The sequence below is a fragment of the Poecilia mexicana genome, unplaced genomic scaffold, assembly GCF_051168715.1.
Source record: "Poecilia mexicana isolate PSO_F unplaced genomic scaffold, ASM5116871v1 scaffold_19, whole genome shotgun sequence".
Lineage (NCBI taxonomy): Eukaryota > Metazoa > Chordata > Actinopteri > Cyprinodontiformes > Poeciliidae > Poecilia > Poecilia mexicana.
In genome coordinates, this window is record NW_028263388.1 from 1,434,203 (window position 1) to 1,452,311 (window position 18,109).

The 18,109-nt window shown below is 41.4% G+C and overlaps 3 protein-coding genes across 4 annotated transcripts in view; 2 read left to right on the plus strand and 1 right to left on the minus strand.

The window, feature by feature from the left end:
- katnip (katanin interacting protein) overlaps positions 1 to 5,470 on the plus strand; it is a 33,129-nt gene extending 27,659 nt beyond the window's left edge. The window contains exon 30 of the transcript XR_015761481.1: positions 5,347 to 5,470. The gene's annotated coding sequence lies outside the window, so the exon portion shown is untranslated. The remainder of the gene's footprint in view (positions 1 to 5,346) is intronic.
- Positions 1,539 to 9,767, minus strand: fam234a (family with sequence similarity 234 member A). The gene is made up of 12 exons (XM_088000874.1): positions 9,704 to 9,767; positions 8,231 to 8,518; positions 7,467 to 7,577; positions 7,222 to 7,395; positions 5,618 to 5,742; positions 5,411 to 5,543; positions 4,384 to 4,516; positions 4,177 to 4,317; positions 4,007 to 4,094; positions 3,781 to 3,933; positions 3,609 to 3,711; positions 1,539 to 3,035 (listed from the first exon to the last, which is right to left on the minus strand). The coding sequence occupies exons 2-12, from the start codon at positions 8,487 to 8,489 to the stop codon at positions 2,827 to 2,829; spliced, it is 1,629 nt and encodes a 542-aa protein (XP_087857000.1). The 5' UTR covers positions 8,490 to 8,518; positions 9,704 to 9,767; the 3' UTR covers positions 1,539 to 2,826.
- A 313-nt stretch (positions 9,768 to 10,080) lies between these two features.
- luc7l (LUC7-like (S. cerevisiae)) lies at positions 10,081 to 18,081 on the plus strand. Of its 2 annotated transcripts, none has more exons than XM_014968293.2 (10): positions 10,081 to 10,286; positions 13,567 to 13,661; positions 15,026 to 15,124; positions 15,209 to 15,319; positions 15,467 to 15,610; positions 15,703 to 15,879; positions 16,459 to 16,547; positions 16,619 to 16,648; positions 16,761 to 16,922; positions 17,271 to 18,081. In XM_014968293.2, exons 1-10 carry the CDS (start codon positions 10,226 to 10,228, stop codon positions 17,392 to 17,394), a joined length of 1,092 nt encoding a protein of 363 aa, XP_014823779.1. In that variant the 5' UTR covers positions 10,081 to 10,225; the 3' UTR covers positions 17,395 to 18,081. The 2 variants fall into 2 exon arrangements, with proteins under 2 accessions (XP_014823779.1, XP_087857243.1); XM_088001117.1 differs by lacking the exon at positions 10,081 to 10,286 and adding an exon at positions 12,405 to 12,739.
- Positions 18,082 to 18,109: the final 28 nt, after the last annotated feature.

Genomic DNA, 18,109 nt, shown 5'->3' on the forward strand with positions numbered 1-18,109 from the left:
CGGGAGAGCCTTAACCCCTATCAAGGAGCAGGAGGAAGTTTTTATTGTGTTTAAATAACAGAAAAAAAATCAAGTGGAATAAAGCGGAAGTACATTCTCATACAATTAGTTACTTATTAAGAGAACTTGTTGAGTTTTTAAGCAAAAACGTGTTTCGTTTGGCATTCACCCTACAGATAGTCATTGTAATCAAAGGGGGAACAAACGCAGCTTCGCCGCTGACACGTCGTGCGGAAGTGCAGAAAACTCTGTTTTACTGGATCTTTATGACATTTTGCGCGTGGGCAGGGTGCGGCCTGAGTGAAATTACTGGTGTAATGTACACGCGCTCGTTGGGATAAGCAGACTGCCGGGATATTTTCCACAATAAAGCAGAAAATAAAACTCTGGAGTAACGCCGCTGATACTGAACGTGTGATGTCTGTGTTGGTTGTGTGTTCTTCTCACTATAGCGACGGAGCGCTTCCAACAGCGCGCCGAGAGAGCGCGTCTACGTCTGTACGTCAGTCTCTGCGTGGTGACACACCCCTCTGCCGACATGTAAGCCGCGCAGGCGCTTTGTCTCCGGAACGATGACTGGACTATGGCTGTTGTGTCCTGTCTGGAAAGTTTCCCAGATTAAGATGTGAACGACAGAGCTGCCTAGTTTCTTGCTTTCTATTTTTTATCATTGCTGAACTGATATTTTGAAATATTTCACACTACCTGAATATTTACAGTTTAACAACTTTTGATGAATTTAAGATGTCTCAACTGGTAGATGAGAGTCTCATTTCTTAAAGATAAATTACAAAAACCAGATTCTCTGGAGCAATTCAGAAATTCTCTGAAGTTTCATGTCTGAAGCTTATTATAGTTAGATGGGGCCATTATAGATAGAAAAGCAAGAATACATTTCTCCAAAAAGAAAAAGCTCAAATTTTGAAATTCTTCTAAAATTTTCTAGAAATTTTATTTATTTTCTAATTTGAAAAATTAGGGGAAAAATTGCAGGAAAAAAATCAGAAAATTTTAGAAGAATCTTAGAAAGATTGAGATAAAAAAAATATAGATATTTTTAAGTAAACAATCTTTATTGCAGACAGGTCAATCAAGAAAACATCAGAAACTATTAAAAACACACAAAAAAGGAAACATCCAATCATTTCTGAGCTGTAATGGAACCAGTTATTATAAAAAACAGCCTCTTGGTGTCTTGTCTAGTTTTTGTTTCCTGTTTAAGTTTTTTCCCCTTAATTGCTGCGGTCCGGTCCGGTCCGGTCCGGTGGGATCATCGGTTCGGGAATTTCCTTTCCCAACTCATCCACCACCTGCTTGATATAAACTGGGTGGCAAATCAGCTACACTAACCAGCAAAAAGATATTTAATACAGAAGCATGAAGTATTTCTGTATTAATAATACATTTGTTTATTATTTGTAGCTCTTTCAAACTTTTATTTTTAAAGACAGAAGTCCAGGTTGCTCTGATAGCGACCTTTTATCTGATCTGGATTGTTGGTTCTGGAGTCTCTTCTTGTTAAAGAAACAAAAACACAGTTCCACATTTCAAACTGAAGTCTTTATTTAAAAAAGTAATTTATTCAATCCAAACATTTTATCAAATAAAACATCAACTCCAAACGTTCAAAGCAAGAAAATCTACAACTAAGTGTTTCTGTTTTCACTCGTTCTGAGGAAAGCTTCTGAAACTAGACAGCAGACCTAATGAACCACAGTGTAATGTTCATAAATGATTAGTAAAGTTTTAGCTCTAGTCCTGCAGATCGTAAAACTTCCAGCATCTTGGATTCAACATAACATTTATGTCTAAACTGACAGCAAATGAACAGCATTTAAGTGTTTGTTAGTGTTGGTTTGGTTCTGGTCTGAATCAGAACCAGTCGCTCCGTTTCCTGCTGAGTTGCAACAAATTAAAGAGTTTAAAGGCTGACTTGTTTCCTTTAAGGCCTCTGCGGTTAAAAGCAAAAAACGGCATATGCTAATTTTCATGCATAGAGTGAAAATCGTCCAGCTTCGATCGGATCTGGTTCAGTTAATACAGCGGGCGAGTTTCTGTACGCAGCAGCAGCTTTTCAACGGCTCTGATTGGACGCTGACATTCGCCTGCGCATCAGGGACAGTATGGGTAGAAAATACATCAGGAAATCTCTAGAAAAAAACATCAAACTTCTAGATTAATCTCAGAAATTTTCTAGAAAAAAATGTGAAAATTTTAGCTTAAAAAGTAAAATTTTCTTTAAAAAAAAAAAGTTTAATTTCAGAAATTTTGTAGAAAAAAGGTGGACATTTATGAGTTTCAAAAGTGAAAAATGTTTCCCTTTTGAAACTCAGAAATTTCCAGGTTTTTTTCTACAGAATGTGATTTTCTCCACGAATGTTTTGACTATTCCAAATTCACACATTTCCCACTTTTTCTAGAAAGTTTCTAAGGTTAATCTCAAAATAATTTTTTTCTAGCATATTTTTAACTTTTCAAACTCTGAAATTTCCAAGTACTTTCTTCAAAATTTATGAAATGTAATAATTTTTTTGTATCTCTAATTGCGTCATACGTCGTCATGGTAACGTCACCTTCACCTGTGCAGGTGTCAGGAAGAATCCAGTTAAAGTAAAGTAGGAAGGACTTTCTTTGGCTCGTGATAAAGAAAGAGCTTGGCTTTGTAGTGAGGAACAGTCGCAGCATGGCGGCCATGTTTCGCCAGTCGGCGGCCATGTTTCGCCAGTCGGCGGCCATGTTTCGCCAGTCGGCGGCCATGTTTCGCCAGTCGGCGGCCATGTTTCGCCAGTCGGCGGCCATGTTTCGCCAGTCGGCGGCCATGTTTCACTAGTCGCTCCTGAAGCGCAGTCGGTTGAACGCTTCCTGGACTTCAGCGTCGCTGTGCTGCTGGCTGGTCCTGATGTGGCGGACGCTGCACAACGGGACGTCCTGCTTCAGCTTCCGCTTGGTGAGAACCACGGTGCCGCCCGCCTCGCCCGCCTCCGGCCCCGTCAGCAGGAAGTAGGCGGCGTGGCGACTGCTCTCCATCAGAGTGGCTGGAAAAGACGGGAGAACGGTTCCATAAAATGCTGCCAAACTTCCTCAGAGTGTTTCATCTGGATTTTAGGACAGACCAACAGGAAGTTCTAAAATGATTCTCAGATTCCAAAATATTTTACAGCTACAATCTGAAAAGTGTGGAGTTTCTATTCAGTCGATCTGAGTCCCATATGCATAGAAAAAAAACACGGATGTTTCCTGAGTTTCAAAAGTCAATTTTTTGACTTGAAACTTTCCATGTTTGTTTTTCTAGAAAATTTTTATCAGATATTTTTAGAGAATTTTTGACTTAAAAAAAAAATCTATTTTTTTTTACCTTTGGAAATTTTCTCAGTTTCAAGTCAAAGATTTTTGACTTGAAACTGAGAAATTTCCTGTTTTTATTGGCAGAAATTTGCTCCTTTTTTTCTACGTCATTAATCACATTTTTAAACTAAAAAATGTGATTAATGAGATTTTCTTGACCTCGGTGTTGAATCTGCTCTGATCTAATCCATCCCATAATGTGGTTGGGTTTCCTGAGCTTAGCCCCGCCCCCAGCATGATGCTGCAGCGCCGCCCGGTTTTACCTCTGAAGGCGACGATGCGCTCCACGCCGTGGCAGAACTCCAGCAGGGCGTCCGGGTAGAGCGGGTGCAGCATGTAGGAGCACGGGGAACCGCCAGACGACTCCTGTAGAGAGCAGAACCGGGCTGAGCGGCGGCTCCGGGCCGGCCGCCGGCCGACAGGAGCAGAACCTACCGATGAGTTGGACCCGGACCGAATCAGGCCCCAGAACATGAAGACGGACAGCGAGTTGGTGGTGTGGACGACGTCGGGTCGGAGGGGGCCGGCGCCGGGCTGCAGCTGCTCCTCCCACAGCAGACCGCCGGTCCTTCCGTCCAAGATGGCGACCTGCAGGACAGAGGGGGGGTCGGCATGGGGGAGGAAGGTCTGATGATGAAGATGACGATGATGATGGACTCACCTTAGTGGAGTTTCTGACATCATCATCTTCAACTTCAACCACAGGATCAAGAAGGTTATCTCTGTTGAAGTGACCGAAGGACGGAGAACTGGAGGAGGAGAGAGAGAAGCATCAGGACAGAGCTAGACAGCGATAGATATAGATATATAGACATAGACAGGCAGCCGGACCCCCCGGTGGAGCTGGTGTTGAATCTCCATCGTCGCTTCAAGGAAGGTCCGTCCACTAGCGCCACCTCTCTTCTAGACACAACCAGCAGGTCAGAGGACTCATCCCCGACTTTGGTCCTCAGCAAACGTCTGGCCTCCGATCTGCAAATGGAGACATGAGACCCCAGAACACCTGATGCATGCTGGGTAACGCAGGCTGCCTCTTACCGGTAGATGGGCACCAGGCCCATTGTGTTGCTGGCCGTTTTCTCCAGGTGTTTGTCCCGCTTCAGATCCGGACCCAGACCCGGTTTGGCTCTGGCTGCGATCTCCCAGAGGGGCAGGCTGAACACGCCGGAGGCTGCGGGAACGAGCTCAGGTTAGCTTCACCCCAACCCTGCTGCTTCCAGGGACCAACGGCGACACTACGACACGCCGCAGCGACGTTTCTGAGCGAGAGCCAGAGAGAACGTAGCTCTTTGCTGCTAATGGCTCAGAATCTGGGCCGGCATCATCATCATCTGCATAGAAACGAACTTTTCACCACCATACTGTTCCGTTTCTGGATGCTGAGCAGCCAGAAGGATTTTTGCTCTTTTTCCTTGTGGCTACTTACGTAGCATAACCGTGGCAACAAGATGTTGTTTTTACAGCTGGGAGCATCTGATTAGCATCAAACAGCACCTGAACTATGACCCTAAACTCATTTACAGATTGATATCAGAAATTTTTAAGTTAAAAAAAATAATAATTTATGTCAAATTTTCGATTTTTTTATTTTATTTTCTGTTTCAAAAGTAAACGAGGAGGATTAGCAGATGTAGCTAAAACAATCTGGTTCCATCCAGGACGTGTTAGCTGTTAGCATGTCGTCCTCAGTCAGAGGCTTCTTAAGTTGGCTGCATGACTGACTGCTACTGGAGATCCTTCCTGCTCACATCGTCATCACCACAATGACTGAAGATATTTGAATGATGTGAAATATGGCGACATTTAATTTGATGAATAAAGTTTTTTTGAATTTAAAACTTTTAGAAAACTAGAGAATAACCTGAAGCTCCCGGTGAAACCCGCCTCTTCAGCCGTTTTTAAAAACAATTCATCACTTTTGAAATTTCTAGAAGGGCAACACAATAGTTTTACGGTTTTTATTATTTTTTCTTCTTAATGAAAATGTTTTCTGGGTTTCAGACTTCGTCAGTTTTAGTCGCTACATTAACTCTGATCCGGGTCGGTCGGGATCTGAGCTACCGACCTCTCTGCAGCAGCAGGAAGTACGATCCATCTTTGGTTCGGTGCAGCAGGTGGCTCAGCGTGGCGCCGCCGCCGATGAGGACCTCCGACCCGATCCGATCCCCCGTCTTCCCCGAGAGCAGCACCAGCTGCGTCTGCAGGTTTGGACAGGAAGTGGTTAAATCTGACGGGTCGGATCAGAACCGCCGCGACGCAACAACCGGTCTACCTGTGTGTCATTCAGCAGGACCAGAACCACGTCGTGGACCTGATCCCCGTCCAGATCCGGGACACCGAGGACGGGCAGCGAGACGGACAGAACCGAGGGCCGAGGCTGCTGCCACATCACCGCACCTGGAACCAGAACTGGGTCGTAACTAGTTTCATTTACCAGAGTAACTTTAAAAAAATAAAATAAAAAAGTACTTTTAGGAATATTTTTACTGTGCTGTACTTTTCACTTTTACTTGAATCATTTTATTCTGAAGTATTTCTTCTCCTAATTGAGTAAATTTCTGGATTTTCTTCCCACTGAATGAAAAACAAACGTGTTTTCACCTCCAGACAGACTCACCTGCAGTTTCTGCTAAAGTTTCATACATTTTTAATTGAAAGAAACTGATCTGGAAAATTTTTTATTTTGCTTGATTTTGTTATTTTTGGCTATTTATATGAATTATTGTCCTTTTCATCCTTAAAATACCAAAATTTCCTCTTAATTTCATATTTTGGTTCAGCTGATGATGTCATTTTTAAAAGTTAAATGATTGATCGTTTGATCAGAACCTGCGTAGACGTTTTATTTTACTTGAACATGATGAAGCATCTCTTCTCTTGAGTATAATCTTTCCACCTCTGCCTGAAGACAGTCAGGCTTCACTGCATCGGGTCGGATTCATATTTCCAGTTTAAAGTTGTATTGTTACAAAAATAAAGTAATAATTTTATGAGAACTAAAGAAAAAAATACCAAAAATTAACCCTTTCATGAATGAATTAAGATCCTGTGTCAGGATTTTTTTTTTCCATTTTTTTATTTTCTTAAGGCATAAAAAAAAGTTAGGAAAAAATATTACATTTTTTTATTTTATTTTATTTATTTATTTGATGAATTGTAATTTTTCCAAAAACAAAGTTATTTGAAAAATTCATCAGTAGTATTGTTCTGTAGGGGTTTTCTGATGTCACCATATTTTTTTTACCTGCAAGAAGGAGGGACCGGGTCGGCCATATTGGATTTAACAAAAATCATTTCTTGCATTTGCAGCAGATGTCCAGTAGTTATAGTGTGTTTTATGATGCGTTGGCGTCCACTCCAGTGGTCTGTGGGCATTTATAACATAAAAATCCACAGGAAGCTCAAGAAATGGCTTTTAGACAGCTGTCCACTGAAGTGCATGAAAGGGTTAACAAGAGGGTTGTTGAGTTATACTTGGATATAACTTTTAGATAAGGAAATATTTCATCTTTTAACACATCAGCATCAAATTCTTATCAACATCAGGACTTTGAAACGATTCTGCACTCTAAGAAAGGTCGACGCCTCATTAAAACGGCTTAAAAAATGAAAAATATTTAGATTTCGTCTCCAGTTTTAGCTTCATTACTGCTCTGACTGTGATGTCCCTTCAGTAAAATGACTTGCTTTTTAGTCCAGATAACGATTATTTGATTACTACATTAATTGATTGTTATTCTAATAATTGATTAAATACGATTCATCTTTTAAGCCTGATTTCAGAAAATTAAATATCTACAGATAAAGGACGGTGAAGGTTTTCTTCCTAGTGAGGCTCCAACAGAGGAGACTTTTCGGTTCGATAGATAAACTGACCGGTGTGTTTGTTGACGGCGGTCAGGTTGTCAGAATGGGACAGCAGGCAGTGCCAGGATGAACACTGCAGGCCGCACTGGGCCCAGTCCAGCTCGCCGCCCAGCGGCCGCTCCCACAGCGTCTGTCCTTTGGTCCCGTCCAGCGCCAGCAGGAACAGACACGGCGAAGTCAGGCCTGGAGACAGACGCTGAGAATCAAACGGCCAAACTGAGCTGCAGTGAAACGCCGACCGAACGCGACTCCACCTTCATCAGAACACGACGTGTTTGGAGAACTTTGTGGGCCTCTGATGACGATCAGGACGTCCATCACCTTGTCGCTGTTGGCGTGGTCCAGAGCCAGGAAGTCGTAGGTCACTGTGAGAGGAGAGACGGCGGTCAGCGTCTAGGGCTCAAACGATTAATCGATCATTGAATCGTCAACTAATTTAGTAATCGATTAATCTTTCAGTGGAGTAAAGGTCGTACGCTGAAACATCAACACATTCAGATCAGTAAAGGAGCCAAAGCTGCACAAAAACATTTTCCATTTAAGATTAAAAAAACCTTCTTTGTTCGAACCAGAAAATAATGTCTGAACTTCTCAGTTTTAGCTAAAAAGATCCTATTTTATCCAATTATCACTCAGTTAATCCATGAAATAATCCATGGCAGCCAGTCGCTGCACTGAGGCTCAGCAGGAGGCCTGAGCTGCTCATGCTGATGAATCCTCTGCTTCCAACCATCAAACCTTCATGAAAAACATTTGATACAAAGTAGAGAAAACAGAATGTGGCCATTTTTAAATCTGATAAATTGATTAATTTTCTGGATAATTGATTGTCAGGATAATCAATTAATTGTTACTTCAATTAACCATCAGAACAATCAGTTGATGTTCAGAATAATCAATTAATCATCAGAATAATCGATCATTAGATTAATTAATCATAATAATCTCTAATAATTGATTAGCATAATCAATAGCTAATACTCGTTAGGGTCTGCCTGCCTGCAGCGCCGCTACTCGCCTGCGTCGGAGAAGCCTCGGCTCCAGTTGAGTTTGTACTGCGGCCGCTCAGGGCAGGGGATGATGAAGGAGAAGGCGAAGACCACGGTGAGGCAGAGGAAGAGGGAGAGGAAGAACACCGCCGTCCTCCAGTGGCTCATCCTGGAGAATCCCCCCTTGCAGCTCTTCTTCTGCAGTTCTGCCGCCGCCGGAGCCGCCTCGGACCCGTCTCCTGCCGGCTTCAGAGGGGAGCCCTCGGTGGCCTGGTCTGCGGTCTCCATCGCCTTCACAGCATCACCGGCCTGCAGAGCTGAGACAGGAAGCGGCGTGAGAACGGAAAACCAGGACGAAATGCTCAAACTTTTTAAGAACATGGTGGTGGCAGCATCATGTTAGGGGAAGATGGATGTTAGAGGCTATTATGGGATGGATTAGGTCAAAGGTCAACAGCCTTTACGACCCTAACTTTCAGTTTAACTAAACCCGTTATTTCTGAACAGCAACAGATTCATGACTCTTTCAGATCATTTTTATATACAAAAAAATGTACCCAGAAAAAAAAGAGAATATTCTTTTGTGAGAATGTTATAAATATATTACATTATTTTAAAGTAATAAGAACTGCTAAAGCTAGCATTATTTACTTCTTACAGATTGCTTAAAGGAGCTGGTTCTGGATCATAATCGAGAAAATTATGAACATCATCTTCACAGGACTGTCTTCATAGAGTATCTTCAGTCAGAGGCTTCTTTGGGTTTGCTGTAATACATACTGCTACTGGAGCTCCTTTCCAGCCCACAGCAATCAGTTAGAATGGCCTAGTTGAAGTCCAGACATAAATCTAATTGAGAACCTGTGGTGAGGATCACAAATGAGCCATTTTACAAAGATTTGGTGAAAATTTTTGTTTCTGTGAGGCTGAATACAAACCACAAATTGTAAATATTGTCATTTTCCTTATTTTTTAATCACAGTTTGTTGTTTTAAAGAGACAGAGTCTGGAAAATGTTTGAGTGGTGCGAATAATTTCGACCTGGCCGTCCGGTTCTCTTATCTGCATCAACCTTTGTGGTTCTGAGCCCATTCAGATGTGCCAGAACTGGTTCCAGAAACATCTGTGCCCAAAAACAAAACACCCAAGCAGAACCTACCATTCTCAACCGGAATAACACGCCCAGTTAGTCACAGTGGCCTCAGGTTATTTACCGCCAGTTACAGCAGGGACAGCTTCATAATAAGAAAATTAAACCCTCACCTGGACACAGACAACTCCCAACTCAAAGCTGTTTAAATAAAATTAAAGATTTAGTATTTACTGGGCATATAAGTTAGCGAAACTAGTTCAAAAACAGGTGAATGTACTTTGCTATCACAAGTTGTTCAGCAAATGCTAAACCCACACAGCAGCGAGATCGGTATCTTTGCTACAAATAAGTATTATTTCAGTTAAAACAATTTTAAAAAATAGGTATTAAAAGGAGAAATCTTTCTTACGTTAACTTTCAACCGATCTTCGTCGGTCACTGGTTCTGTCTGCAGCTGCCCAGATCTGCGCAAACTAATCAGAGATAAGCAGAACGTGAATGTCTATTTTTACCTTTCCTTTGTCTGGCAGGTGTTACTATATGAAATATCTATACTTTCTACCAATAATAAAAGCATAAAACAATTATAATACCGTTTTTCCACGACAATTTCATCTAAAATTAAATATAGCCTTTTAAAAAAAATCTATCGGAGTGTGACCGGCTGTAAATAGCTGCAACCTGGCAGTCTTAATTCAGGGATTAATAGTTGCCGAGGCACTGGTGTTAGAGCGTTGTGATTGGTTGATCTTAGATCTGTAGCGCCATAGAAGTTACCCGTCATTTCCGTAATTTTAAACGGAAACGGGTCAGTTCGCGACGTAAAGAAAAGCAGTTAGCGGTGATGGTTGGAAAAAAATACGGTTCAACCTGGTAAACAAATAGAAGAGCTGGTCCAGTTGTTCGGTTGTCGACGGAGTCACCGTAGACCATGTCCGCCCAGGCTCAGATGAGAGCGCTGCTCGACCAGCTGATGGGAACAGCCAGGGATGGTGAGTAGCTGTGGGAGCTAACGGAGCTAGCCAAGATGGAGGCTCTGCTGAGGCTGGCTTGTGTTGGCGAGTGGTGGACAGACCTGCTTGAATGGATGTACCACAGAGCGCTGCTTCTTAACACAGGAAAACTGCTTCCAGGCCTTAAAATGAGTTCTAAATTTAGCGCTTACTGTATCCATCCGCCATGTTTAGTTTAAATTTACATAAATATGTGCATTTATGCTGCCTAGAATGTGGGCTAAGTTAGCTCCAGCTCGTCTAGTGTTTATTGTGGAGTTAGGAAAGCTGCCGGCGCCATACTGCCACGCGCTGGACCATGTCCAACTAACCCACCGGATTACGCTTATAACGGAATAATTAACTCCTAACTACTGTTCTTAATTTTTAATACTTAGTTAAATTTCAGCCACACATTGGCTTTAAATGCTAATTTTATGTAGCTTCTGTGAAATTAAATTTGCTTTCAAAGTACATACGAGTTTTAATCGATGCAGTAGTTCATTAAATTAATATTATACATCATAACAATGACTCTGCGCTAACATCAGTTGATGACGTGTTTAAGGTGCCTTGCATAAGTATTGAAGTTTTTGACATTATGACCACAACCAACCAAATATTTCACTGGATAAACACAAAGTAAAGAAAAAAAATCTCAAAGTGTGGCATGCATCTTTAAAATGGTGCCTTTTAGATTGGGTTTTGGGACCTATTTCCCATAAATTATGAAGAGTTCACATGTTTGTAATTTAGCCTAACTGCAGATGTTCTGGTTCTGGCCTACAACCTGCAACTGGTAATAACTCTGGTTTGAAATGATAGTCAAATAATTGTTTAATGTAAATATAATTGTCCAAACTTTTTACCAAAACTCTGAAGCTTCAAAGTTCAAGAGAGTCACAAAAAAGTTTTTGTATTTTTAATTATTATTATTATTTTTTTTTACTTTTTAATTTTTTTTCTGTTGAATAAACTAAACAGCCAATATTTAAATGAATTAAATAAAAGTTTCTGTTGAAGAAACTGAATGTTGAAATCACACAGGTCATAGGTCATACATAGATGCACATTTAGCTAAATTTGGGGATGATTGTTGTTCAGAGCAAAAGGTCTGAGCTGTACATGTGTCTGTTTCTTCAGCCCAGTTTAACCAATGTGTCTGATTTTGCTTTGAATCACTGAATGTTTGATCTTCTCTCCATCTAAACTAAAGTCAAAGGAAATTTTGTGCTTAATTAACAGAGATAATCTCTGGTTTGCACCTAAAAATTTTCTTTTCATGAAGAATTTAATTTGATGTTTAGATGGCCGACCTTGACCTGACTTGAACCTCGACTCTGGAACTGCAGTCAGGGGCCACATAAACTCAACTCAAGGGCCTCAGATGGCCCCTGTGCCGTATTTTGTACACCCCTGGCTTAGATCAAATTAAAACTTGTGGTTATAAATTATAAATTTGAAAAGACTCAGTACTTTTGGAGGCACTGAAAGCATTTAATCATTTATCAGCCCTGTCACCATAGCTAATGTTAAATGATCAATCGTCCAGAATTTATTGCGATAAACGATAATATTGTTGTTTGAGACTATTTTCCAGTAATGTAATAATGCAAGAACACATTTTCAAACTCTAAATTTTAACGAACATTTAACTCTGGAACTGGAAAACATTTTTAATATCTAAAATAAAAAAACAAAACAACAAATGAAATGAATTCAGCAAAATTATCCTTCAAAATAAGAGACCAAAACACCAGGCTGAAGACTTTTATCATCCAGGTTTTGGTAGAAAAACAATAAATGATGCAAATAGAAATGACTATGTTTGTCTTAGTTAATGGATTAATTTATCGACGTTTTCAGGTTTTTTTGTTGCGTTTTTTGTTTTTTGTGGCCTCTGAAGCGCTGGCGGTTCCATCTGTTCAGTCAGAGCGGGTCTGTGTGGTGTGCGTGTGTGATCACATTCATTTCTGATTCTTCCCATACATGTGTTGCATACAAACTGAACAATTGTGGCCCCTTTATTTTATTCATTAAGGTTCAGTGTATCATTGCCAGCCTACATCAATCTGCAAGGGAGTTGCAGAAAAGCCTCATGTTCATCGAGCCGTGAGTCACACATGATTTTTAAAGCTGTTATGATCAATATCCAAACAATTTCTCTGCCTTCCGCAGTTTATTGTAGCTTTTTACTTAAATAATCGTATAATTCCTCAGTGGCACATCAGTTATCTTCAGCTAACACGTCTAGTTGCGTTGTTTCCATACGAGCCGACTGGCTGCACGCCTTTACACGGCAGATTAGAGATTAGCAATCCACTCGTTTACAATCTGACTTGTGTATGACTCCCAACTTCTTACTGCAGGTTTGGGCCAGAAATCTGTTCCCATTTAAACTTTTCTGCAGCGGGTTTAAAATTCTGCAGCTGAGGTGTTGAAGATGCAGAAGGGTACAGTATGTGGTGCAGATCGCAGTGTGTATAACCGCATTTCTTTCCCTTGGATTCTTTTTTTAAGTGTTTTATTTTTATGAAAGGCTTGGCTGGAGATTTTTATCAAAGTGATTTTCATTTTTTGTGCATTAGTTCATTTTTTTCTGTCCAGGAAAGTATTAAAAACATAATTTATGCTTTTAGTTAGAAGTAAATCTCATTTCACTGCTACCAGCTGGAGATGCACCGATCCACGTTTTCTCTTTAAGTGCCGATATCTGAGGTTTAGTATCGATCTGATACAGAAACAGCTGGATTTATTTAAACAGACATAAACATACTGAATTACAAATGACTAACTCTGTAATTAAACACGTAAAAATAAAACAACTTTAATTTGTTCAGTCAGTGCAGTTAGGATTTAAACAGCCAAAAACAAAAGATTAAATATAAACAGCAACAAACTGTCAGAAAAGTTCAGAAAGTTTGTTTAGGAGTTAGTAATATAATGCAAAGTGAGTAGAAATAGACTAAATAGATTGGACTCATTGCCACTGATATTTTTCCGATATCGGCACCGATACAGATATTGATACTGGATCGGTGTGTCTGCTTCCAGCAGCAGTGTGGGCCTTTAACATGATTTATTGATTCTTTGGAAGGTAAGAACCAGACATACAGCAGTAAGATCTACATGTTTAACATCTATGTTTACTATGATTAACACAGAAACAGATACGAGTCCAGTTCCCTTAAAGGGAAGGTTTGTACCTGTGACAGCTGCAGCTAACGTTAGCGTAGCCTAACTCTTCCTCCTCTTCCTCACTCTTCTTCTCTTGTTTCAGGCGACGAGACGCGGCAGAGGGTCAAGTTCACCGACGAGCGAGTCTGCAAGAGTCACCTGCTCAACTGCTGCCCGCACGACATCCTGTCTGGAACGGTGGGTCACGCTCTCACGCCCCAAAATACGCCAGTAACCATGGCAACCGGTACCGGGTGACAAACCGGCCCAGAAGTTATCGCTATAAACAATAATATTGATGTTTTAATGGCATAATGGAAAACATTTTAAATGTCCAAAATAAATAAACAAACAACAAATAAAATGAATTGTGAATCTCTCCAAACTGAGTATGTTTTGGTAGTAGCTGGTTGTTGCTAGGCAACCAAAGTGTTGGTTGATTCCATCAACCTAGCTTAGCTGTGAGAGGTTGAGCAGCTAGCTACTGAAGAGGAGGAAGAGTTGGGTACGGTAAACTAGCTGCAGCTTGATCTGATGCTGAGCTGTAAGAACTGCTTAGTCGTCTGTTTTTCACACACTGTTAGCTAAACATGCTGCTGTGGTCAGTCTGTTTATTTAACGTTAGCCAAAATATTCCTCTTTGTAAATCTGAGATTACCACAGATTACCACATACTCTGCAAAGTGAATATAAACAAACAAAAACAGAGTTTGATGTCTGGAGTGGCTGTTTTCTGTTCATGCTGTTGTTGAAAGCTAATTCTGTTTGACGTCTTAATTTTAGTTTAAAATGTTTCCACACTTTTGATTTGTTAATTTTGGCGCACATCTTCCACTAAAAGTACCGCTTAGCTTAGCATACACACATCGATGGCGCGGAAGCGTTTTGGTGAAACACAAACGATTCAGTACGCTGTGCTTTGGTGGGAGCAATTAAAGACTTTACAGAATATTTAACGAAGCTTGGAAGCAGATAATTTGACTTGAGGATTTTTGGTCACCAGCTGTGTTTCCATTCACCAAAGAATTCACAATTAGGCTTTTTGAAAATAAATTAGCTTAATGGAAACATGAGAATTTTGAGTTGGGTTTGTTTTGTCTGTGTCAAAATTAGTCTATTTTTTAAAACTGCAATGGAAATGCTCTTTGTTTGGGGTCACACAAGTCATGTGATCATCAACAAGACATTACTACTGCCAGAAACCACGAAGAAGACGACAGGAAGTAGCTTTAGGATGATGATGATTTTTTTAATGACTTTATGTGAACAAATGTATTCACATGACTTTAGTTGCATTTCTTATGTACTGGAAACACCGTAATTGCAAAATAGTTTTTTTTGACATTGGTGGAATATCAACAGAGTTTTGCACGTTTGTAATGGAAACATTTCAGCCCTAATTGATTATGTAAAATCCATGAAAGTTTGTCTTTTTCTGGATAGAAAGAGGGAAATTACACTAAATACTTATTAAAACCTGCATCTTAAACCATTTTGTACATATTCAGATGCATAAACGAGTTTGATTTCAATTGTGTTGAATAATTTCTGTTGCTTTGCAGCGTATGGATCTGGGCGAATGCACAAAGATCCACGACCTGGCGCTGCGAGCTGACTACGAAATCGCCTCCAAGGAGAGAGATCTGTTTTTCGAGCTTGATGTAAGTGACGACCTTCAGAAAATGATTATTGGTTATTGATAATCAGACTTAATGATCAGATAAATGTTTGTTTTTCCCCTGAAGGCCGTGGATCACCTGGAGACGTTCATCGCCGACTGCGACCGGCGGACAGAGTTAGCCAAGAAACGGCTGGCTGAGACGCAGGAGGAGATCAGCGCAGAAGTGGCTGCAAAGGTGGAGCTTCACTCACCTGTGTGTGTGTGTGTGTGTGTGTGTGTGTGTGTGTGTGTGTGTGTGTGTGTGTGTGTGTGTGTGTGTGTGTGTGTGTGTGTGTGTGTGTTGGCTACGCAGCTAAACCCATCATGCCTTGCTGCGTTTCAGGCTGAGAAGGTCCATGAGCTGAACGAGGAGATCGGGAAGCTGCTGGCGAAGGCGGAGCAGCTCGGCGCCGAGGGCAACGTGGACGAAGCCCAGAAGGTTCTGCAGGAGGTGGAGAAGGTCCGCACCAGGAAAAAGGATGCCGAGGTGAGTCAGGAGAACCACCAGGAACAGGAAGTGCTTCCTCTTCTTAAAAGTAACACCGTGGGGTTTCTTTTGCCCTCGTCTTCGTCTGGTAGGAGGAATACAGAAACTCCATGCCAGCCTCCAGCTTCCAACAACAGAAACTCCGAGTCTGTGAGGTTTGCTCCGCCTACTTGGGTCTCCATGACAACGACCGCCGCCTGGCCGACCATTTTGGTGGGAAGCTTCACCTGGGCTTCATCCAGATCAGGGAGAAACTGGACCAACTAAAGGTACGTGCTGAGCTTCCCCTTTAAAAACGCTTTTTAAAGGTGAGCTAGTATGCAAAATTCACATTTTACACGTTTTTCTAATTTGATTTAAGTTTCTACTGGTTCTAAATAAAAAACAAAACAAAAAAGACCATAAGCTATTAAAAAAACACCCAGCTGTTATTTTGCAATAAGTTCATTTTCTTTCAGTGTTGGGAAAATTAATTGTTTCAAAAACTTTTGGAATGTAATGTCACAAAAGGTTGCTGGGTAACTCTCTGTTACCTAGCAACCCCAGCGGAACTCTGTCCATTACCTAGCAACCCAAGCAAAGTTCCATCAGGTTTGGTCAGCTGGTTTCTCTCATTGCACATCTATTTTGCAGCCATTTTCATGCGAGTGTAATTGTTGAGTTGGGTTGATGGCCAGTAGCAGCTTATTTGGATTTAAAGTGACAAGAAGCCTTAAAACGGCTCATTCTGAAAGAAAATCAAATTATTTAAGAATAATTTTGACTGAACTTGGAGTGAATATGAAGATTAGAAGTGTTCCTTCAAATAGATTTTCTTTCTCTTTAAATATTTTTGTTTTTTTTACCAGAAAACAGTGGTTGAGAAGCAGGAGAAAAGGAACCAGGAGCGCCTAAAGAGGAGAGAGGAGAGAGAAAAAGAGGAACGGATGCGGAGAAGGTAAGAATGGAAACGTTGGGCGTTCGGTGGTCATGGTGCCCTGTGGTAACTTTACCCTGTTTGTTTCTCAGGACTCGGTCACGCAGCAGAGAGCATAGAAGGTGAGCTTACTGGACGTTCCTGAGGTTTTATTTCATGAAAAGCTTTAGGGTAAGTTCTGGATTTGAAGCGATTTGTTGTGTTTATTTATCGTTTCTTTTTTCTTTTTTTCAGGTCCCGTTCACGTGACCGCAGACGGAGGCGCTCACGCTCCTCGTCCCGGGACCGGCGCCGCTCGCGCTCACGCTCCAGGGACAGGAAGCGGCGGCACCGCAGCAGATCCCGCTCCCGCAGCCGAGGGCATCGCCACAGCCACGAGCAGAGCTCCAGACACAAGTAGGGCTGCAGGGCGGCGGCGGCCCCGCATGGGGGCGGCCCCGCACGGGGGCGCTAGATATGTGGCTTTCTTTGTTCTTTCTATCTTTCTGTTTTTCTTACCATCTTACTTTCTGCCTTTGTCTTTTTCTTTATCTTTCCATCTTGCTTTCTTTGTCTTCGTATTCTTTCTGTTTTTCTTTCTTTTTTCTTTCTGTTTTGCTTTCTTTCTATCCTTTGTGTTTTTGTCCTTTTCTTTCTTTCTGTCTTTCTCAGTGAATGACTGCAGATGTAAATGTTTGTTTCTGACGTGATTTTATCAGATTTACCTGTCGGCTTATCGACCGTCTGATTGGCCGTTTCTCTCAGGTCGTCCAGGGACCGCGAGCGTTCGTCTCGAGACCGCTCCCGGGACCGAGACAAGCGGGACAGTTTGAACGGCCGGTCGGACTCCCGCCGGGGGGAGGAGCGAGACGCTGGCGGAGATTTCTGAAGACCAAACGGCGGCGCCTCATTGCCTCCCGTCTCTCCACTCTGTCCGTTTTTATTAAATGTAGTCGTTGCCTTCCTGCGTCTCATCGTCTCCATATTTGGTCATGCAGTCACCGCCAGCTAAACCATGACATGACTTCGGTTTCATCAGACCAGGTGGCTGCAAACGTATTAAATTAGCAACAACAAAAAAATCATAAAATGCAACTGATTTTACTCCTTTTTTTCTGATGTTTTTTTGATAAAGGTCTGTAAATATGTTAGTGTGGAAGGCCCGCCCTGTTTGTCCCTCGGAGGCTTCCTTCCTGCCGTCACATGCTTTTCTTGAATGTCTCCCAGTTTAAACCGTTTCTAATTCAAACCCAAACAGTTTTTAAACTTGTAGTCTTGCTCCATCTCCACTTTAAAAAAAAACATGAAATAATCTTTTTATTTTCTGATTCTGGAACTAAAAAAAGAATAAAAGTAGTGAGTTCGACCCGGTTCTGTTCAGTTCTGGTGAGAGTTTTCTGTTAGTTTCACTGTTTCTCTTTAATTTAACAGCATCTACTGTTGGCATGGAAACGATCCGACAGTCATTACGGCCCGTTTAGAGTAGAGAACAGATTGAATGGATGCTTTGCTCCCCTGATTTGTTCAGTTTGGCTGAAATCTTTTCTTTAAAGTCACAATAAAAAAAACAAAAACACTTTTATTGTCTCGTTTTTGTTTCATTT

Coding starts and splice junctions, on each gene's coding strand:
- fam234a (XM_088000874.1), bottom strand. CDS start 8,489: ATGGAGACCGCAGACCAGGCCACCGAGGGCTCCCCTCTGAAGCCGGCA. Junction 4,517..5,410: donor CTTCCTGCTGCTGCAGAGAG/GTCGGTAGCTCA, acceptor TCGTTCCCGCAG/CCTCCGGCGTGTTCAGCCTG. Junction 3,934..4,006: donor ATGTCAGAAACTCCACTAAG/GTGAGTCCATCA, acceptor TCTGTCCTGCAG/GTCGCCATCTTGGACGGAAG.
- luc7l (XM_014968293.2), top strand. CDS start 10,226: ATGTCCGCCCAGGCTCAGATGAGAGCGCTGCTCGACCAGCTGATGGGA. Junction 15,611..15,702: donor CCAGGAAAAAGGATGCCGAG/GTGAGTCAGGAG, acceptor TTCGTCTGGTAG/GAGGAATACAGAAACTCCAT. Junction 16,548..16,618: donor GAGGAACGGATGCGGAGAAG/GTAAGAATGGAA, acceptor TTTGTTTCTCAG/GACTCGGTCACGCAGCAGAG.